At 43.3% G+C, this 23,194-nt stretch overlaps 1 protein-coding gene across 3 annotated transcripts in view; it reads right to left on the reverse strand.

Moving 5' to 3' along the window:
• Positions 1–23,194, reverse strand: part of EPM2A (EPM2A glucan phosphatase, laforin) — a 92,473-nt gene that overhangs the window by 26,477 nt on the left and 42,802 nt on the right. For 2 of the 3 annotated variants that reach the window (XM_081140886.1, XM_081140884.1), the window contains exons 3-4: positions 20,903–21,144; positions 11,922–14,243 (exon numbers count right to left, since the gene is read on the reverse strand). In XM_081140886.1, coding sequence (XP_080997012.1) covers positions 13,966–14,243; positions 20,903–21,144 — 520 coding nt within the window. In that variant the 3' untranslated portion in view covers positions 11,922–13,965. Of the gene's footprint in view, positions 1–11,921; positions 14,244–20,902; positions 21,145–23,194 lie in introns of those variants that run through there. The other variant, XM_081140885.1, reaches the window with a different exon arrangement.

Raw genomic sequence — 23,194 nt, forward strand, 5'->3', positions numbered from 1 at the left:
TCCATTGCCAAACACAGGATTTCAGAGCTAGACTTCACTGAAAGCACTGCTGACATGTTTATCATCAGGGGAAAAAATAATCTCACAGTTTAACATTCTTTAATATTGGAAAGAACCTAATAAAAACCATGAGTGCTGTAGAAAAATAAATCAGTTTTACTTTATAGGCCTATTTATGCTTTATTTAACAAGAATGGACAAATCATGCATTTCATGAATTCATTCCTTAGAGAACAGAATTAAAATTCCTCAAGTGGAACATGCTTAACTTGGAGAATTGAGCTATTTTTTGAGACATGTTTTTCAGGAAACTTTATTCCAGTTTTCATTACTAATCCCAAAGTTAATTCAAATTTGAGAAAAGTGTTAAGGAAATTTTTAAAGTATAAAAGTTTAGGAAATATTACAATAATTGGCATGTATTGTTCTAAGCTGTTTTTCCTTTTGTATCATAAGAGTACAAAAACATTCCCAATCTGTTGGTTAAAAATATCATCACCATTATTCATTCATTCCCTGAACTCTTTTTGATCTCTTATTGGAATAGTGCAAAATACTAGAGGTTAAAAGATGACTAAAATGTAGCTTATGGCTTATGTTTTATAGTCTGTAAACTTAAACCTGTAGTATCGGAAGGAAAAATACTTGGGAAAGGTAAAGACTCAGGAAAAAAAATGCACTGTGACAAATCGGTCAATTCCATTACGACACAGAAATCACACTGTTATTTGAATAGGGGAATTGTACTATAAGGAAATATTCATTATTAGAAGGTAGTTAACTACTAAAAGAGATGAAGGAGAACCCTAAGGTGTCTAGATGTAGCCGATGCAAAAGTTACTACCCCCCAGGCGAAGGCAGAGTGGAAAATAAGGGAACTGATGATTAGGAGGGAACCTTCTCCTCAACCAAGCCCCAGATCCAAACCTCTTCAAGAAGGAAGCATCTATGGCAGGAACACAAAGCCTGCTGGCAACAAAGAAACTTGCCAGAGAGGAAGGGACAGAGTTGTTCCTTAGAAATATCAGCTTTCTGGAGTGTTCGGGCGACGGAAGTTGGTTTATAGAAGCAGCCCACCGTGTGGGCTCCTGGAAGCGGCTGTTGGCGAGAAAGGCCTGGTCTGGGGTGCAGCGGCCCAGGGCATTCCTTCCATCCGGCCACTTCTCCTCTGCAAGTGTGCTTAGGGCCACAAAACAACAGGCACTTTATTTATAGACCCCCAACCTTCCTGAGAAACGGAGGCCGAGGGCCATCGCTGCAGAGGATCTGGGGTGTCCAGGGGATGGGGAAGGAGACTGTGGGAGCAACAGGGCTGAGTGACCCTGCGCGAGACGCGTTTAATGGGGCCTGGTGCACCTTGTGTGACTGTCATCCTTTCCAGTGCCTCTATAAATCTTATGTGGGGACTGCAAAACTAAGAAAAAAAAAGGGTGCTGATGAATGGTGAGTGCAGTTGGATTTCATGTGAAATGGGTGACTGATGTTAGGCCAAAAAAGAATCAGCTTGAATGAATGAGGAGACCACGAATATCTGGGTTATTTAAGCAATACATGCACAATTCAATTTTTTTTAAAAAAGAAAACAAGTAAAATAAAACTTAAAAAAAAAAATCCCAACAGACGGATGAATCTCAGAGGGTGGGCAGGGGTGGGTGGGTGGGTGGGGAGAGATTAACGTAAGATTTTATATGCATATATGCATAACTCTTGGTCACAGACAATAGTGAGGTGAAGGCCTGGGGGGAGGGATACAGGGTGGAGGGGGTCAATGGGGGGAAAAGGGGGGAATCTGTAATACTTTCAACAATAAAGATAAATTTAAAAATAACAACAACAACAAAAATAATCCCAACTTTCCAGTTTCAATTCTGATATGTAAAGAGCTTGGAAATTGTCACTGCCATTCTTGCGGGAGGAAAAAAAGCTGAACAAACTGAAAATCAGTGACCTCTCTCAGAAAACTGAGGTCATAGGGCACACTGGAACACTGAAATACAAACACAGAAAAGTACAGAAAACCACAGCCAAGATCTGTTTGCCCAGAGCAGATGTTGCTGGAGCCATACACTCCAAGAACACTTAGATGGTAAGTTTGAAAAATTGCTGGAGTCTGAATGTGGACTAGAATGCAAATGAGAAACTCCTGGGAGCCACAGTCTTAGGGAGACCCTCACACTTTTGTGGGTTTAGGAATCTCATCCCTTTCTCACGGTGAAGAGCTAAGAAAGATCCCCTCATGGTTCTGGTGGAAGGAAGGGAGAGTCATCATTGAAAGGTGCCCAGAATGTTCTCCATAACAAAGGGGAAAGACTTTCCCAGAGGCTTATTCACCTCTAGCCCTAAACTATAAACACTTGTAAAGTTCACAGCCCAAGGACACAGGCCCACTAAAAGACTCAGGTTTAATCACGAGATTATGGAACACTTCTCCCCACCCACACCTAAATACCACATCAACAGGGCTCCAATATAAGAATAATGGATTATAGCCATGTGCTGCCCAACGACGACTCAGTCTACAGTGGACCACATATAGGACGGCGGTCTCCCAAGACTATAACAAAGCTGGAAAATTCCTGTTGCCTACTGACACTGTAGCCCTCCTAGCATTGTAGTGCACTGCATTATTCATGTGTCTGTGGCTCTGCTGATCGAAACAAACCTACTGTGCAGGACAAGGCCAGACCCAGCTACTGCTAGCTCTGGGTGGTTTAAACACCTTAAGATTTGTTATTCATTGTATAACGCGAAAGTGAACAGGAGTTTCCAAGTGCTGATGTGAAAGCAGCTGAAGAATTTCTGGAAACTCTAAATAATCTGATGGTGGAGGAAAATTACTTGCCAGAGCAAATATTCAGTATGGATGAAACTTCCCTAGTCTAGAAACGAATGCCTGAAAGGACCTTCATCCATAAGGAGGCCAAGTCAATGCCAGTTTTCAAGGCTTTTAAGGACAGGATAACAGTCTTGCTTGGGGACAATGTTGCAGGCTACAAATTGAACCCATTTGTGATCTGGCACAGTGAGAACCCCAAGGTCTTCAAGAACATCAATAACCACACACTGCCAGTGCTCCTCCAGGAGCAAAAATATATGAACCAAGTGAACATGTTGCTGGGTCACACCCAGGGTTGTGGAAGGGACATCCAAGTGAGGGTCACCTGAGTTTAAGCTTCAGAAGATTCATGACAGATTTGCCTCTGCTCCTGAGTCTTCATTTTTAGAAAAACGCCGCATGAAGAAGTAGGCTCCTCCTAAAACTTACGTCAGTAAAGTAACCAGAGATATCCAGTGACACTGGTCCAGAGACAGAGGGACAGAAGCCTTCACTCTGACATCCACACCCCATGTCGGCAGGACTCTCTGTAGTGTCTGCACTTGGCTGTCAGGACAACAGCATCTCTGCAACTGAGGCGTCATTTCTGACTGTGACTCCCCCAAGCCTGTGACACTGCCATATACCCTTTTCTGCACAAACAAAACTACCTAGAAGAGAATCTGTTACTTCTAAATTATACAAAGGATTTTTAACTTGACTGTTAAAGTCATTGAGGCTGACCCCTTTGACTTGTGGGCTGTCCTGGTGACTGAATGAGAAGAAACTTTTTCTTGAATCCCCAGTTACGTGCTTTTGAGACCTGCAGTCAAAGCACTTATTTTAATTTTTAGTATAATTTTTATGTGATTAATTCATTGACCTCTATCCCCCAAAAGACTAAAGATTCTGAGATCAGGGGTACTACGTCTATTTCAGTTCACCAATACTTATCACTTGATATTTAGTAGGTGCCAAATAAATGTTAGTTGGTGAAAAATAAAGACACTTATCAAATGAATCAATTGCTCCTCTTTACATTTTTATCCTGCACTTACCTTTATTACCATATTTAACACATTCCATTTACATTTTCTATTTATACATCTGCACACCCGATTAAATTATGAGCTCCTAGAAGGTTGACATTACTTCTCAATTATGTAAAAATCCCCAGTAAGTATTCAATAAATGTTTGTTGATCTGATCTGCTCCCTGAACTGGGAATTAGTATTTCTGCCATGGCTTACTTAGCTTCTTTGCAATTCAAATTTTTTTTTTATTGGTAGAGTAAAGTTATTTCAGAAATGATCTCTTAGGATCCCTTCCAGTTAAAAAGCTAAAAGTTGTATGATTTTCAATACAAAAGATATTGTCATATTTCAAACCACTAACAATATCTAAACAATTTAAATGGGGGGGAAAAAAGGCCTTCAGGGTAAATTTGAGGATGTGGGGAGAAATTTCTTTAAAATACATAGGATGGAAATTTGTCAATGATTTGATTTTTACCCAACAGAATTTTATTTTTTTTTATTATTATTTTTTATTATTATTATTTTTTTTTACCCAACAGAATTTTAAACAATAAAGTGTTTATTCACAGGAGCTAAGTTGGATAACCATAAAGAGTTAAGGCTCTTTTGGGGCCATGAAGACAAATCCCTAAAATGTGTGTGTATTTTTTAAACATCATTTTAGGAAATAAAGTAGTTTGTATTTCTTGGGAATCTGAGAAATGTTATTATGCCTGCTGGGTAATATTACTATATACAAAGATTTGAAAATGTCCTTTAAGAATTTACTATCAGACTCAAAATAATATATTAGACATTTGGGAATACTGGACCATTTAGCATACTCCCTTTTAACAAATTGCATTCCTGATAAAGAATGAAACATGTGTATTTGAAGAACTCAGCTTTAGCTTTTACCCTGCTCTTACAAATGTAAATTTTATATTGAATCTACAAAGTGCAACTATTGGGAAATCTAACCCAGACACAGAAGAATATCTTAAAATACTCTATTCCACATGAAATAATATTTTTCACATGCAGAAAACTTTCCCCATTTAGTTTTATTATAGTCTTCAAAGTAAATAATTCATGAACATTAATTTACTGAAAAAGTGCAGTATTTGGTGTCATTTGCTCCAGAGCCTGAGAATAATTTTCATAAATCAAATAGTTCATCACAATGTTCCAAAGAAACATAAGAGAAAAAGAGGGCAATTTGAGAAAATTGAGTAAAAAGAGAATAGCTGTTTTATTTCTCATATTCTCATGCAAAATATGTCCCTTAATGAGCATTACTTCCATTTGGAAAAATCAAATAAAGCATATTACCTCCAACACCTTTCAACCTCTCCTTTCAAATGATCATTGAAGACTTACATAGAAGTATGTAGATGGCTCGCTAGACGATCTCAGTTTGATAAACACTAATGAGGACCACTGGCCTCTAAAGATCACCTAGACCATCATAATATCAGACACTTCACTGCTTGAGAGTCACTCTTAGGAGATCTAGGTAGTGGGTAAGCAGGTCCCTTTTGGTGTCTAGTTTTGGGGGGAACCCTAAAGATACCAAACTTCTGTTATTCAATCATGTTTCCTCTTAAATTTAGAATATAGTCATTGTCCAAGCATGAAAGTAAATCACCAGCAGGAAGGAAGATCAGATAGTTTGGGGAGAGGTGGCATATACCTGAGTAGGGCAGGCCTGGGGAGCAGAGCAAGGTCTCCTTGACATTCATACTTGGGCTTATGGGCATCACTGGGGTGGGGACAGGAAAGGAAGGTGTGGAGAAGGGTAATCAATGCTTAAAGGAACAGGAGGATGGCAGAAATTAAATTTACAATTATGCCAGAGACAGATTATATGTTTTATGGATTGAAGTCGATCAAGATACAAAATAAAAAGAACCTAGGACAGGCTGTAACCTGGGGTGGGGTGGGGAAGGGAGTGGGACAGATTTGAGGAAAACACATGAAGCAAATGAAGGCAGTTTAGCAGTAACGTGGGTGGATAGAAAGAACACTGCACAGGACGTGAAAATTTGTTTGTGACTTTTAATGGAAGAGAGAGGGTGACACACCTGCTCTGATTCACAGGGAGCAGCATGAGGGCTACAGAGGGAGACCTTCAGCTGACACGGGATCTGCATCCCAACATGTCCTGTGTTTAAGGTAATATAAATCAAGGCAGTGAGCGGGCAAAAGGAAAATTACATTGGCTTTTCAAAACACTATCATGTGGAGTCGCCATTTACTATCTTAACCCATTGCTGCTCTCTCCTGTCCTTAACTTTTGTCACTATCAGTTGCCTGGTGGCTGGGCACTCGGCCCATTGTTTCTGAGTGTAAGGGGAAGCCAGGGCACAGGATTCAAAAATAGATTTTTGGTTTCTATATATATATATATATATATATATATACACATATATGTGTGTGTGTGTGTGTGTGTGTGTATCTTTACTGATTTCAGAGAGAAGGGAGAGGAAGAGAGAGAGAGAGAAACATCAGTGATGAGAGAGTTATTGATCGGCTGCCTCCTGCACGCCCCCAACTGGGGATCAAGCCCACAGCCCGGGCATGTGCCCTGACCGGGAATCAAACCCCAATCGCCTGGATCCTAGGTCGACGCTCAACTGCTGAGCCATGCCTGGCAGGGCCAAAAACAATTTTATATACATATGTACTGCAGCATGCTTGCACAGACATACACAGATCAAAGCTCGAAGTATCAGAATTACACTTAAAAACTACTTCATCAATGCCCTTTTCAAGTTGTTTTCTTTTGTAAAATGACTTTTGCTTTCTGTGTGCACTCATATGAAAAATCTCTTTGCGACCTCTTACATGTTTCCCACATATAATCTCATAAACAGTTCAAGATCTTGGTAAATGAAAGGAAACGTTCATATTACCCCTTTAGTTGGTCATCTCTCTTCTCTAGTGGTACTAAAGTAAAAAACAACATAGTCAACCCATTTTTTAAACAACAGGCTACCAAATAAGTGCTTCTTTGAGGGCCCACTGAAGTGTGATGTATTTGCAGAGAGCCAGACACAGTCTGAAGAAATAGATACAAATGTGCCACGGAGAAAACAGCGAGACAAAGAGTTGCTCTCAGAATGAGCATCTAATGCCAGCTGCCGTCATGAGCTAAGTGCCTCCACTTCAGGGTAGTCAACAAAAATCTAATTTACACAAATACCTAACTGCTTTAACTGAGCGGGCAGCAAATTATGTCAAAGGAAAGAAACTAAATAGCAGTGAAAATAGGAACAAAACTCCTGAGGAGATGATTTGAGAAATGTGGTCATATTCACAAGTATCCTTCTCTTTAATGTCCTTGGCTAAGACATCCTCACAGCAAACAGCTCTCACCCTGTGAAACAGTAAAAGGAAGTTCTTCCAACAGGAGGGAGAGGATGGTGTTCATCCAGGAGTCTAGGTAATTAATAAGATCCTGGTATGTCTATTATACTTGCCTTAAGTCAGATCAATGCATCTGATCTGACTCTGTGCTTAGATCAAAGTTAAAATAAAATAAAAATAAATAAATGAGCAGGAATTCACCAGTCAATATACCTAATCTAATACAGCTCATAGAATTGTCAGCCAATAAACTAGAACTGCGTCTGGGAATGATCAAATTTACATTTATTTTACTGACATCAGATTCAATATTTGTCAGAGACGTTTTAAAGTGAAATTTTCATGGAGAATTCTGAATGAAAATCTTACATGGAGCCCGGCTGGGTGTGGTTCAGCGGCTGAGCATCGACCTAGGATCCAGGAGATCGGGGTTCGATTCCCGGTCAGGGCACATGCCCAGGTTGCGGGCTCGATCCCCAGTTGGGGGTGTGCAGGAGGCAGCCGATCAATGACTCTCTCATCATTGATGTTTCTATCTCTCTCTCTCCCTCTCCCTTCCTCTCCCTGAAATCAATAAAGATATATAGATAGATATAAATTTTAATCTTACAGAAAAGTGCATGTAGAAGACAATGTCCCAATCAAGACAGTACCATGAACTCTAAATTATTCCCGTGGCAAAGGCGAACTCTCCTCTCCTGCAGGCATGGCCTTCTTTCTCCTTTAAAGCTCTTCTCATTGGAGAGATGGCCACAGTTCATCCACTTGGCCCCAGGTAAGTCATTCCAGAATTCTTGACACGCAATGTGAAAACCTCGCCATAGCTACAAAAGGGTTACACTTGGTTACCTGGGCTGTGCATTCTCCTTCCCCTATCTTTTCCAACATTACCTGCAAGTGGCAAGAGCCAACTGAGCATTCAGTTTTCTCTTTCAACACTGTAATACTTTTGTTCCCCTCTCCCATATCCTTTGACTACCTTGGTAAATGCTAACGTGTAGATTTCAATGTTCAAAGGAAAAGAAGAGATGGAAAGTTCACATAAATCAATAATTAGAAGCATAAATTATTAATCATGGAAACTTTGGAAGGGACCTCAGAAGTCCTAAGATCAAATCTTACATCCAGTAATTAATCCTCTGTAACACATTTTTGGAGGAGTTTTTTCGACTTCTGTTTTAAAATCCTTTAGTGGCAGGGAGCTCACTATCTCAAAAAGCAATCTGTTTCACCATTTTCCAACTCAATTTAGAAAGTTATTTCTTAAAGGGAGATTAATGCTACCACCCTATGAATCTAATCGAGTGCACGGTGATTGTCTTATTTATATATCAACCCTTCAAATAGTTAAAGAGTGCTATTTTTCCCACAGTCTTCTTTTCTCCAAGCAAATCTTCCTAAGCTCTTTTCTATATATTTTGATCATTATATCCACTCAACAAAGCCATTGTGAGCACTAAATGAGTGAAAGTCCCATGCAATACCTGGAAGATACTAAGCATCTGCACAATTGTTCAAAAGATGAAATTACTAATACAAAAAGCTCCCTGGGTCTTGTTTTCTCCACCTATACTTTGGAAAAAATTAGAAATTCTCTTTGGAAAACTGTCTGATCTGTAAATGTCAATACCCTACTTCAAACTTGTTGACAGAAATAAATACAATCCTTCAATAGATTAGTGGTCAGAGCAAAAGTTTTGCACTATATTTTGTGGAGTCAAGACCCAAGTACTCCCTGTTTGTTTATATATTTGTGTGTGTGATAAACCACCCCGTCATTTTGTTAGCCTTTTCAGCGGCAAGAGCAAGTGGCTGACTCATTTAAAGGCCCTGGATTGTTTTCACTTGAACTAAACCCAGCCTCTCCCTTTATTTATTTATTTATTTATGCAAAATATCTTATTGATAACACTTCAGTTATGAGCTGTGGAAAGATTTACTCCAATGTAAATTTCCTTTATTCTCTATTTCTGTCATAAAAAAAACACACACACCATTAATTATGCATCACAGGTCAAAGAGTTCTCCTTTATTCAAAAGAAAAGAGACCACTGAGGGATAACATATATTCTGTACCAACAGCAAACATTTTTGTGAAAGTGATTCCTAGAGGAATAATACCAGCTAATGCTTCAAATTAAAGTAGAAATTTGCTTATGGACACTTTAAAATCACCTTGTGAAAGAGAACTGTTTTACAGCAATTGTTTTGCATCATGCATATCCAGAACTATTTAAATACAGAAAATAAAAAATGTCCTCTAAAGGCTTCAATTGCTGCTTGCCAGTGATATATACAAGGCTCTTTTATCTAATCGGTTTACATATGTCATGATCTAATATATTCCAAGGAGTGTCAGCTCCATTTTCTAATCAGCAGCTTAATTTATTAAAATAATTCACTTAATATATAAAAATACTCAAAAATTTTTCTGTGTACAGAAATATGATTCTTTTAAAGTACTGAGGTAAATTTTTATTATATTTGGAAAAACAATATACTATAAGTAAGAAAAACTTGGTGTTAACTTCACAAGGGAATACAGCCAATGTAATAACAATTCTGACGACCAAATCTGCAGTTTTCTCTGAAATATAACAGGTCAATAGGTTCGCCTAATCTTTTAGTTGTGAGTTTTATTTATGACTTTCTGAGGCCTGCAGCTATTTATATGCTCAACAAAATATATGGAAGGGAAATGTGGACACACACACAAACTCATGGGGAGAATCTACACACCAAGGAATGCCGAAGACTGCCAGCCAACCCCCAGAAATTCGGGGAGAGGCCTGGGAAGGCTCTCCCTCACATCCCCCAGAAGGAATCAACCTGCTGATACTGCGACCTTCTTCCAGAACTGTGAAACGACGCATTTCTGCTGCTGACGCCAGCCAGTTCGTGGTACTTCCTTACGGCTGCCCCGGCCAACTAATACACGCCGTGTGGCGAGAGTTTGTAAAGGGGGGTTCATGAGGAGCTCACTCTACCAAGCCAGGAGTCAAACTGACTTGCCTTAAAATAAATTCGCGTTTCTCCTATGCCTCTAGTTTTCTGGTCTGTAAAGTAGGGGTAAAAATAGTATCTACCTCCTAGCATTGTTGGGAGGATTAAGTCAACGGACACGTGCAAAGCCCGTAGAGAACAGCCCACGGAACGCGTGTGCTGTCAGCACGTATTAGCTATTCTTGACCTTCACTCATTGAACTACACGCCAGACTCCATGACAGGCACAACAGGTACATCATCAAGCAAAACCCAGACAAACGTGTACCTTTGTGAAGTTCAGTGTAGCGAGAGAAGGCAGGCGATAAAGCAAATAAGCAAAATGATGTAATATATTGGCCAGCAGTTAAGTTCCACGAAGGGAGATAAAGCAAAAAGTGAGCATAGGAAGGGCTGAGGTCGGATATGGCAGCTCTTGGTAGGTGGTCCGTGAAGGGGGAATGGGGGGAGCCGCGTGCCTACTGGAAAAGAGCCTTCCGGGCAGAGCGAGCAGCAAGTGCCAGTGCCCTGAGGCAGAGAGCAAGCAGGCCAGTGCGCCCAGGAGTGAGGCAGAGCGCAGCAGGAGGCGGGCCAGAGGCCCACCGGCCGGGCTGCGCAGGTCCTTGAAGCGCTCTGGCCTTTCCCCCGAGGGACATGGCACATCACTGGAGGCTTTGAGCACAGGAGTGACAGGACCCGACCACTTTTATAGGATCGCCCCGGCCTGTGTGCGAGAGTAGATATGACAGTGGTGGGGGGGGAGAGAGGGAAGGACAGAAACCGGGGGACCAGCTAGGAGGCTATGTCTGGAGATCACTCACCAGGCCCTAACAGGGCTGCTCTGCGGAGGAGGTAACACATAGACTAGAACACGTATTTTGATAGGAGAGGTGACAGATTTTTCTGATGGCTTAAATGTGAATTCTGAAAGGAAGAAAGGAGTTAAGAACCACTCAGGTGGAGGGACAGAACTACGTGTCCGTTACCTGAACTGGGGAAGACTTTTGGAGAAACGGGCTGGGGACGGGAAGAACAAAGCCATTGTTTCGGTTGTTGCACCTCTCATTGTCTTCCCACGATTAGTGCTTTAATGAGAGGTAGCTTCGTCAGTCCTTTCCTCTTCATTCTTAGTTCCATCCCCTATCAGATTTCTTTTTTTTTTTCCCCAGCAAGTAATAAATCAATGCCCATACACCCTCCCAGTCATCAGCGCATTGCGTCTAGCTGTCTTTTTCTACTGCAGTGGATATTTAGCATGACTTTCTATCCTGGGAACATAACCTTGACTCTCTCTGCCCCTCTATTTCTACAGTCACACCTTCCTTCTCAATCCTTCCAATGGTATCTTTATAAAAAAAAAACTTACCTGCTGCTGCTTCTTTTGGAAATTTCATTTTTCTTTGCCTTTTTTTCATTTTAGCCATTTTTCTTCCACTTTCTCCGATTTCCATTAATCCTCTCACCAATTCTTTCCCACTAACTACACTGTCTGCCCTCATTCCCGTGAATTCTCCAATGGCTCCTCAACACCAAAATAAATCTCCTGACCCATCTTCCTAGCTTTTCCCTTCCCTCTCACCCTCAATTGAAACTCTTTGCTGTATAAGAGTCATTTGATGTCTCTGGGTTTTAGTTTGTTACTTTGAAAACAAAGGAATAAACTAGATTACAAATAAGAAAACACAGTTTGTTCTTCAGAATTGCAGACAAAATTAATAACTTTTTTTTAAAATCCTGTACACAGAGGTCATTTATGCTTTTATTTAGCAAAAATTCAAGGTGATTTTGAAATACATTAGACATCCATTCACTGAAGACAAGAGAGAGGTTATTCCAAAGTGCCCTTTAATAGTCCTAAAATAATTTTGCCTATTAGAGGGGGGAAAAAAGATCCATCCAAAAGGATTTCCTATAGTTGAAATTACATAACTAGGCTTCTTGGACATCACACACACACACACACACACAATATTAGCAATATTTTGTTTTTAAGATTAAATTTTATTCAACACATTATGACTATAAAGGGGTTACTTTAATACAATAGTTATCTCTAGTTCTTTTTGGCAAGGGAACTGAGCTTCACATTATTCAGTCTTGACTTATAAATCTAACTTTGTAAAATTGGGGGAGAAATGTGTCTTGTGTAAGCTTCTCCATCCAAATCAAATGCCACCACCCCTGTGTCCCAGAGTTAGAAGCCGTCTTTCCCTCCTCTGAACTCCTCTGGGCCTCACCTTGCATCCTTCCTACTCCCCTTACTTCCTAAATCAGACTCCCTCACATCTGTCAATAAATATTTATGAAAGACGGAGCAGAAAAGTAAATAAGCATTGTAGTTTAATAGGAAAAATATGGGCTTTGAGTCAGACACACCTAGCTTTGTATCTCATTTCATCTATCTACTCACCACGTTGCCCTACCCAGTTGACTCCGCCTCCCTGGGCCTCAGTTTCCTCATCTATAGAATGGAGATAACAATGCTCTCTCACAGGGTACTGCAAAGATTAAAAGCTATAAGATCCTAAAGCACCTAGCACATAAGAGGCACCCAACAAAGGTTACTCCCCCTTCCCCTGCTCCAGGAAGGCATTCCCAGTTCAATCCTGCATTATACGTGATCCAACACAGAGCTATTCCCAGGCTATGAGCTTTGGAAGGCAAAGTCTTGCTAATCTTCGTGTTTCCTGTAGCATCTACGGGAGCGTACGGAGCAAGGTGCCCATTCTGGAGGAACAGTCACTGTGAATTGTATTCAACTGAGTGTGGATTAGGATCATTCCCAAGCTGTGGAACAATGACCTATGGGTTTGGGTTCCTTGGGCTTTTTTTTGGTACTAGTATTGCTCCTCTTGTGAACTACAGCTCAGGCCACTTTGGCCTTGAGACAGCCCACCACGTTTTAAAATAGGTTGTACAAAATATGAGCACTCTCCTAAATTCTTTGGCACCTGATCAGAACGCTGTTCCATTTCTCATGGTAGGAACTGCAGCAGAAGTATCGACCTTATGCTGAGATAGAGAAACGGAATCCACCACAGTTTGCTGGCAAAACAAGTTGTGCTGAGAAAGCACTGAGTCAAACAAAACCCTGGGCAAGCTGTCTGTGTTCACTGAGCCTCAATGAAGACAAACAGGGAGAACATGAGTCTACTCTGGGTGTCACACAGGGTCGCGGGCCGATAAGGAAGGTGATGCCTGGAAACAGGCTTTGAAACAAAACGCAAAAACAAGGTACGGAAAGCCATCGGCTGGGGTTATGTTGAGTTCTTAGTTTGTCACAGCCCAGGCTTCTACCCTTATGTCCTTCTTTGGCAACTGACCAGCTCTCATTTTATAATTTCAGGAGATAAACTGTGTATGTGTGTGTGTGTGTACCAGTGATGGAATCTACAGAACACCCTGATCTTTCGTCTGCAGGTCAGGTTTCAAGGCAGCATGACAGCGTGGTCATGACTTCCCAGTAGCCCCCATCGCAGCGTCTGTAAAGCAGGGCTGGCGGGCTTGCGGGCAGTGGACCGCACGCGCTCCCTTTCCGTCTGAGGCTGGAGCCACAGCACAGCCCAGCCGCCCGGGGCTCTTTTTCCTGCGTCAGTCACAGCTTCCTTTGTAAAACATTTCAAAGGCGATAGGGCTCAACCAAAGCGCAACAGAAAGTCGGCCCAGGCTAGGGAGGCGGGCTGGGGGAGAAGCCAGGCAGCATCTTTGTTTCCCGGTCACTGCGCTTCCATCACTCCCGGCTTCCAAAGGAAACTGCCTGGGAGGGGGGCGCGGCCGGGCCGCCTACACGCTGCCCACGGAAGGGCGCACCTTCCCAAACTTCTGGAGAAAGTCTTCCCGCGCCCGGGCCAGGGCCTCCTCGTCCACGTACACGGCGGGCCTGCGGGCCGTGAGGAAGTACTGCACCTTCCTGAGCTGCCAGCCCCGCACGTAGTGCAGCCAGCCGCACACGGCCGCCGCGGCGCGGCCGACCCCCGCGTTGCAGTGCAGGTACACGGTGTGTCCGCTCCCCAGCAGCGCCTGCAGGAGGCACACGGCCTGCGGCAGCATCTGCACCCGGCCTGGAGGGAGAGAGCAAGGCACACCGTGAACGGCGGGGCCCGGCGGCCCCTCCAGCGCCCGGGCAGCACGGCACCCGCCGCCTTCCCGTTGCCAAGGGACAGGCGGGACAGCATCAAATCCTGCGCTAAGAGCGGAAGGGGCCCTGCAGAGGCAGGGGGCAGCTCGGGGCTGTCACCTGGTTTGGCTGCAACCTTCAGGGACTTCTCCGTCCGCGCCAATCTCCCCCCAGAGAAAAGTTCACCAGTGCCTGTCGCTGGGAGAGCGGGTTTTTACATCTGCCCGTCGGTACCGGCCGGGCAGAGGTTCAGAGGATTCCAAAGACAGCCTGACAGGTCCTGTCACCTCGGTTTCCTTTAATCCAAAAGGGTCTTCCAGGGAATGTAAAACAGACCAAGTCAATCCTGATTAAAGAAGCCAATCTAACTCATTCAACATGCGCTAGTCTCCATTAGTCCAATGGAATGACGCTTACTCACTGACGCACGTGGGATGCTGGATAAATCGTTCATTTACTCCCTCGTGGTGCAGGGTGCGTTAAAACTAATTCAGTTTTTCCTTTACTGGGCAATTATGATTATGGCTATTGCAGCTTCGTGACTACTTTTCCAATTACGAGGCGATGCCGGTGTCTTCTCACTGCACTGACAGAGGACACGCACGCTCTGCCAGGGCTGTTGTAAGTGGTCCCCCTAAAAGCATCACACTCCTGGATGCCTGGACGTCCTTCTGCTTACAGGTTCTCCGTCAAAGATGGTTAGTGGATTTGGGGGAAGGGGGGGTCAGTGTAAATTACTTCAAAAAGGGATGCAAGAGGGAAACTGCACAGTCCTGGATTACAACTACGTGCCTATGATTTGACCTTCTCCAGCTACTCTGTGTCCTCAGCTACACAGACACACAAGGTATGGTATCCTCAAGGGCCACGGCCTTCACACTGCCTGCCACTGGAGGCCCGGAGAGGCAGGAGAGCCCCTCCTTCACATGATTTCACTGCAGATTTCCCGGGGCCCAGATTTCTCCCTGCAGAGCCCTCTTGTAAGTTTAGCCTCCTCCCTTAGCTGTCCTTTTTCACAATGCAAGCGCCCCTGAAGGGGCGGACACATCTTACTGCAATCAGGCGTCAGCACCACCAGAGAAGGACAGATGTTACCAAGACCTCGTCATGAAGGCCTGCTCAGTTACCGCTCTATCCAGGGGCATGCCTGAGCCAGACTCACCCCGCTCTGAGCCAGGAGCAGAGAGTCTACATGAAGCCAGGGAAATATTCTAAGTTTGTTGCTGGTGCTCTGTTAATCCCTCTTACTATGGAATCTAAAGAGCAGTTTGGAGGCACTTTTAACTAGAGTTCCTTTAGGCAGGGCACACTCTGCAGCTCCTGGAGCCCCATCTCTCTTCGTGCTGACTGCCTGGTCCCTGGAGGCATCTGAATTGGAGGCACGTCAGCTCCTACCTGTCGTGTGATTTCTCAGAGTCCACACTGAGCCATAAAGTTGATTGATGTACACCTCTGTGCCTGGTGTCGAGGTGCTCTGAGGTTAGACCTGGGTGGGCCTGCCATACAGTCAGTTGTTTGTGGCACTGTCCCAGAGGCAGGAAAATATCACTGCAGATGTAGCAAGGAGAGAACCTTGTATGTACCAGAGAGGTGTCTCACTGTGTGTCTCAGTGTATTGTGTAGCTGATCTACTATTTGAGTTGGGGGCCCAGGGGAAGCAAAACCTCCAAGGTATGTTTCAGCAACCTGGTGATAAGGTGAGGCTGGCTCAAGTTCAGGGCTTTTGTTCCACTGAAGGGGTGTTAGAGGCTTACTCCGAGTAGAGTAGTACTGCTGGGAAGGGGACTCCTGGTGATGGATCCAGGAAGTCTGGGTTCTTTCCACTCCTCCCTAATCTACCACTTGACAAGTTCCCTGCTTATAACTACCTCTCTAGCTATCATATAAATTGCTGAGAAATGAACAGAAACATGTTTAATGTAGGTTTTTATTAAACGCCAAATATACAATCAGACCACAGTGGCCATTTGCAGGAAGAGCTGCTGCAGTCAGAGTCCCAGCCTCTGCAGCTTGGTGCGGCTGGCCTGCCCAGTGCAGGGATTACATGGACCATGGACCATCAGGATCTCTCCCCTGACCTTTTCTCTGGCCATTTGGTCTGCACCAAATGTCCTAAATGATGCAATATCTCCCCTCTTCCTTGTTATCTGTCAAAGATTCTTCAAGATGCATGCAAATAGTTTAGAAGTTGAAACTGCTGAAAATGGATGTGTGTTTAGAAGTGGAAATCGGATATGTGTCACTTTGAGGTTCTATGATCTCAGATACGTTATCTTGGAAGATGCATGTCAGCGGCCACGTGGAGGCTCCAGAAGGCTCCCAGTTTAAACACAGGTTTCACACACCAGTGGTCTTCTCCTAAAATCACTCAGCTATTCCACTTAAGAACTGTCAAACAGGTACTTAAATAACATAAAAAGTGAACAAATACTATAGAGAAGTGGTGGGGCCAGGGTGCCCACCCATCTCAGCCTGGCCTCCGGTGAGACCTTGTTTATTTTCATCTCCGGGGACTGCAAATCGCCCTGCTTTGAGGGCAGCTCTTCCTACCTTTCTACCAGCCACGTGCTGTGCTAAGCACTGAGCATGCAATGGCCCCTTTACAGCCACCTCTTAGCAACAACCAGTTTGGGACTACTATTATTCTGTTGTATCTGAAAACACTGAGGCACAGAGGTTTTCCCAAGGTTACTCCCTCATGGCCACTTAAACCCGGCCAGCCAGGCGCCAAAGCCTCTGGTCTTAACCCCTGTGCTACAGTCCTTCCCTAGCCTCCCTGGTCAGTGGTTCTTGCTGCCCCCATGCTGCCAACCTGAGCTCCCAGTCAGTCCCTGCGTCCCCTCTCCCTGGGCATGCTCTGCTTTTACCCCTGTGTGAGTCACGCCTGGCCTGGGGTTGCGCACCTCTGCCACCAACCCCAGAGGGGCCATCTGTGCCCAACGTGCCCACGTCGCTCTGCGTGAAGACCGTTCTAGGGAGCCTTAGCTAATATGTAACCCACCGAGGAATACAAAAAGGAACGGGGCTCACACCACAGGGCCAGTGTCAACCAGAGCCCCTAATTTTTATGTTTTGTGGATTTTGGCTTCATACAGAATTTAATTTCCTTTCTTGATACGGAGCAGACTGATGGCTGAATATATTATTACGTTTTGAGGATGTCTTCTTTTCTACCTTTGCAGTGGAACACGGATAAGGTTCTTTTATCTGTAACACCCTTCGGTAGAAACTTAAGGACCTGGGACTAATAGTACAGTCCCGACTTTGGGATTTTCAAAGCATGTTCACATCCATCACCTCCCCTGCTGCTATGATCCTGTCAAGCAGAAATTATTATACCCATTTTCCCTCTCAGGAGCCAGTCTGCCCAGCATCATGCAGCCACGCAGGGTGACGAGGCTCGAGCCCGGGGCTGTGGCTCCGGGGTCAGCGTCTTTGCCTCATGGCAGCGCTGAATTCCCTGCATTGAGTCAGAGACGACAACTCAGACTGTGACAACAGGGTGGCTGAGGGCTGGGCAGCACGCGGACTCTTTGGGGAAGCAGAGACCATTCGTTATCCAAGCACGGCCCTGGCAGAGGGCCGAACACAAGCACAGTGCTTCCTATGTGAAGGGAAACTGAATCTTGGTGAACACATTTGGGGGTTTTTTTCCAGGTGAATGCTAAATTTGGGAGTTTTTTGTTTCTTAGGCGAAAGACACAACCAAAATAGAAGAAAAAAAGAAAGAAAAAACCTAACCAACCCCTTTGCATATCACAAAATATACCAGGCAAGGATGGACGGCACAATCAATTGGAACAGGTCAGTCCTAACAGACTGTCTTCTTTCTCAGAAAGCTCACGACAGCATTATGTGGCTCAAAACACTTCCAGACGGATTTTTCTCTAAAGTTCTAAAAATATTCAGCAGAACTAATCTATATGTTTACTGTGCTAATACTGTGAGTTGCATAAATGGATCTATTGGTCAAAAATTGCTTAGGGATTCCGAAATGGTCAGTACCCCGCAATGACTTGCCAGGTTATGCTGAACCAAAGAAACCCTCTATGTGGTCTTGGGGTTTAGCCTTTTTCAAGTGGGAGCTTTCATTCTGCAGTCATTTCACGTAGTCAGTGTGGAGGATGCTCTGCTGTTGTGACTGGCACCCCCAGTCATAGAGGAATGATCTTATTTGTCTGTTTCCCTGGCAGCACCCATATCACATCATAATTCTGTCTTCATAAAGACAGACCCCCAGAAGGTTTCAATACAACTATAGCGGGTCTTAGTGATGAGCATGCAAATTCCCAGTCTGTCAGCAGGGCCCTCGGGTAGCCAGTGCATGGAGTGGATTGGGATGCACGCCACACTTACTGCAACTTCCCTGAGCCTCATCTCACATAATATCCCAATGGGATAGCAATGCTATAGAACCAGAATCAAAGCAGTGAACATCTAAACGCCCTTTGGGAGCTGTAGGTGCACTACCCTGACGATTTCCTCTGTTTTGAAACCAGAGAAACAAGCTCGACAGGACAAATATGACCTACATTCAACCAGTGCTCTTCTGTGCAAATGAAACTTTTTCCCCTCCCTTGGGAAAAAGACAAAGCTCGTGTGGCTAAATCAAGCTTCTTTGGATCAGCGTTACCAAGAGGAAGAGCCAAACTATGCCCTCTTTAAGGAACAAAAATTATACCTCATTCCTAGAGATAGCTCAGTTCACACAAAGACCCACAAAGGGGTCCAGCTGGGCCCACAGGGCCTCCTGAGATTGATAAAGAGCCAATGTGGCCACGGGCCAGGCAGCCTGTGATTCTCAAGACTTAGCTACTTCCCCAGCAACTCATGACTTTGCCTAATTCCAGCTAAAGAGGCAAATGACAGGTTGAAAGTGTGGTGGCCTGTGGAATGCGCGTGGAGAGTTCACGTGAGCATGTATGGTGTCTGCAGCAATGTGCCGAGTCAGGCTGTCTGCACTGAAATCCAGGCTGTGTCTGTCATTTCCCTTGGCCAGGTTACTTATGTTTTATGCACCTTAGTCTCCTCCTCTGCAACATAGAGATATCTACGCATGTCCAGACTCTTGTTGTGAGAATTAAATGAGTTAATGCAAGCAGCTGCTTAGGAGAGTGTTTGATACATAACGGACTTTTCTCGGGGAAGAGGGCTGATGACAGAAACGTTTCCTCCCTAGGCATCAAGGTCTGCTTCCTTCTTTCCCTGGGACAGTGCTGGCCCAACTCCCTTGGCCTGTGCCATTTTTACAGCTCTCTGCTGACCCCTGCTGACATCTATTCATACTACTAGTGTAACTTGGTTCTCTTGGCTTCTACTGGCTCCATTCCCTTTCTACAAGAACTCTATTCTACCACCAGGATGAAATACAGATCATTCCTCTAAAATCCCATGTCTCTGTGCCTTGGCCTATGCTTTCTTGTACCTAACATGCCCTCTTCCCTCCCTCCACATTGATCTGTCATGCCCACATCAAATGCCAGGACACTCACTTCGCCTGCCTGTTCTTCACAGAAAGGCTCCTCCCCCATCATAACTCTCCTAGAGCACATCACTCCTCTCGTCATGTTCCTTCTGCGCTGTAGATAGTCTTGAACTTGTCTTACTGCCCCTCACCATGAGATCAAAACTATGCCTTATTTGTCTGTTCCCCCCAGCAGCGCCCATGACACGTCACAATTCTCTCCTCACAAAGACAGGCTCAGCCAGTACCTGTGCAATAAATGCAGCCTCACTATCACCCTCTTTCCTGAACCGAATTATCTTTTTCATTATCTCTCACTTCAGCGTCGCAATAACGTCCCCACTGGTGTCACAGGCCCACTCTGGGCCCACCCCAATCAATTCTCTACACTGCTACAGGGAAAGAAAATGGTTATCTGGGCATCTCTCAGCTTCCAGCTCTTTCAACTGCTTCTCACCACTTCAGGGTAAAGTCTGAAGTCCTTATTGTGCCCAAATCCTGCAAGACTCACATCCCTGATCCTCTGATCTGCAGCCACACCGGCCTATTTTCAGTTCCTACAACCCTCTATGCTCTCGTGCAACAGGGATTCTTCAAAAGCTGCTCCCTCTGCCTGGGAGCCTTACCCCCAACCCCAACCCTCTCTTCAGATCTTAGTTCAAACACTGCTTCCCCAGAACACTTCCCCTGAGCCCCCTTCCTGGGTCTGACTGTCTGTGCATGCTCTCATAGCAATATTTGCGTATCTTTCTAACACCAACAACAAAAACTCATCGCAGTTCTTAATTTCTATCTGTAGTCATTTAATTAATGCTTGTCTTACCTACAGGATTATAAGCTCCATGAGGACAGGAGTTGTCCTGCCTATCTTCACTGTATTCCCTGCCACAGCATAGTGCCACATACACAGTAGATACACAATAGATACATGTTTCATGAATAAACAAAGGACCCATGCTAAACAGAACCTCAGCTAAGGTGTCAAAAGATAGATATTAAATATATTAAACCTAAACCCTTTCCCTTATTCCATTTGTACCGTTCATATTTAGGTCAATCAATTATAGAAAGAAAGGTAGGCAGGCCGGGGCTTCTCTGAAACACATTTCACAGGGAGCCAGAATGGTTCTGATCCTTACCTTCAGTGCTCATATCCGGTGTTGGCATCCAGATGTAGGCCAAGCCTTCTTCTTTGTACAGTCTGATCATGGTGTCTGGAGTCATGGGTTCTGGGTAGCGGTTACAGCCTGAGGAATTCTGTACAATATCCCATTCAGTCTGGAAATTCATTACAGCTGTAATCCCCAATTCATGCTTCAGTTTGATGGTTACGTGTTCCACTTGGCGAGGGCAGCTACCCAGCCAGATATTTGGTAGAATTCTAATGAGAACATAAGGAGACAACTCTTACTATTGTGGGTATGATTTGAGATCTAAGGAGCTGCATGAAACATGTAGTATTAAAATGCAATTTTATTCACCTCAAGACACTATGCACACTAAGCTGGAAAAGAAGGAAGTTGACACCTCAGTTATATAACTGAGAAATATAGCCTTTTGAACAATGGATTTTTGTTGGCAAAATCTTGAAGTGGACTGGTAAAATATTAAAGCAAATATTCACGACAGGCAAGCTGAATTCCAAACATTACCCGGAGCTCACTTGAATACGTATTGTACCCTTTGAGTAGGTAGCACTTAGTAGTTAGCTAGTAAATAAATGCCAAAATAAAGTGGCTAATATGCGAGGTCTGCATAAAGACCAAAGAATAATTCATAGAGATATGCAAAGGGTACATCGGGATATTCGAGCCTACAAAATAAGAAATCGGAATCCCAAACCAGAGTCAGTACCATAAAATCACATTGTGTTGCTAAAAGGTATTATTCTATCATCTCATTCAGCCGTGGTATTCAAGTATATTTAAAATAACTGGGAACCTCAGGAAATTCAGAATGAGTCCAAGAAAAACAGACCCAAAGTTGATACCTTAACATATATACTTCCTCCATCAATTTTCCAGTGGAAATAAGCCCTGGAAATACACACCCACATATTCTCACACACATATAAACACCAGTTTCTGTATCAGATTATTTTCAACTTTTTGATAACATTTTCCTCTGGAAATGCCAGAATGCATATTTTAAAAATAAATATAAAGCAATTCCTGATGTTTTAAGCAAGATGTTCTGAACCTAGGAGATGGGTAACTAAAGATAAATTCTGGAAACAAGCACTGTATTGAAGGATAGAGAATTAAAGTTATAAAGTAAATTTACTGAACCATTATATGGGACATGGAGACAAAACACTGGGCTTGTTAGAAACACACAAATCAATGAATTCTGCTTAATCAGACAGCTAAAGTGCCCTTTATACTCATCCTATTTCAGTTTGTTGTCTCTAACAGTAGGTGATAAATTTCTAGTTATATGATACACTAGAAGTAATAAGACGCATGATTTACTTTCCAAATAGTAATTAAACTCTTACTTATCCATTCAAAAGAGAATAATTTAACACCATCAAAAATCAATTTTTACTCATTCCATCTTAGTTTTAATCTTCTTTTGGTGTCAATGACACTTTAAACAATTTTAAAAACCAGGTTGTTTTTAAAGTGAAAAGAAATGTGTTGAAACTTGGGATTTAGGGAATAAAAACCTTCTGTAAAGGTAGTTTTAATGCAAGACATACCCCAAACTTCAAAGCTATAATAATGGAATAAAATATATAGCTTATATTGTCAATTACATTGTAAAATTTCTAGAGGATTGTTTTATGAGTAACTCATTACCAATCTTGAATTTCATCAGAGCTTTCTGGCAACTTCACTGTAGATTGTCTGGAAAGATCAAAGAGAACCCACTGTACCAAATGGGTACTGACAGCCAGCCCAGGACAGAGGCTCCCAAACCTGGTGCTTTTATAAAAACTGCCATTACCAAGGTCTACCCCGCAGATACTCATAACGTGGCTCTGGAGTGAGGTCTAAGATTCTGTGGATTATTTTCCCTTAGAAATTAACCAGATTATGTATGTTACTAGCGTGGCAGATCCCAAAAAATACATAGGAGAAGTTAATATACAGATCGCAATGTTTTTTAGTAGAAGTAAAAGATTTGGAAATGAGAGGACGTGCACTTGCTCAACTCTACACAGGCACATCTAGATTTAAGTCCTTACCTTTCTCCCAAAATAGTTTCAAGGCTGCAAATGATTCCTAGACAGAGCGTGAGGAATGGCAAACTGTCTTTGAGGAAAGAGTAGTTTTGAGAAAGTGAGCCCATGTGTTTACTGCGTAGTTTCTTCTAAAAAGTCAGAATTAAACCCGCTGAGTCACGATAAGTATTTAATATAGTTCTATCCATTACGGATGCACTTTTGCGGGGGGGGGGGAATTTTTTTAACCTGGGTTTTGACTACT

This window comes from Miniopterus schreibersii (genome assembly GCF_964146895.1).
Source record: "Miniopterus schreibersii genome assembly, chromosome: 6".
Classification (NCBI taxonomy): domain Eukaryota; kingdom Metazoa; phylum Chordata; class Mammalia; order Chiroptera; family Miniopteridae; genus Miniopterus; species Miniopterus schreibersii.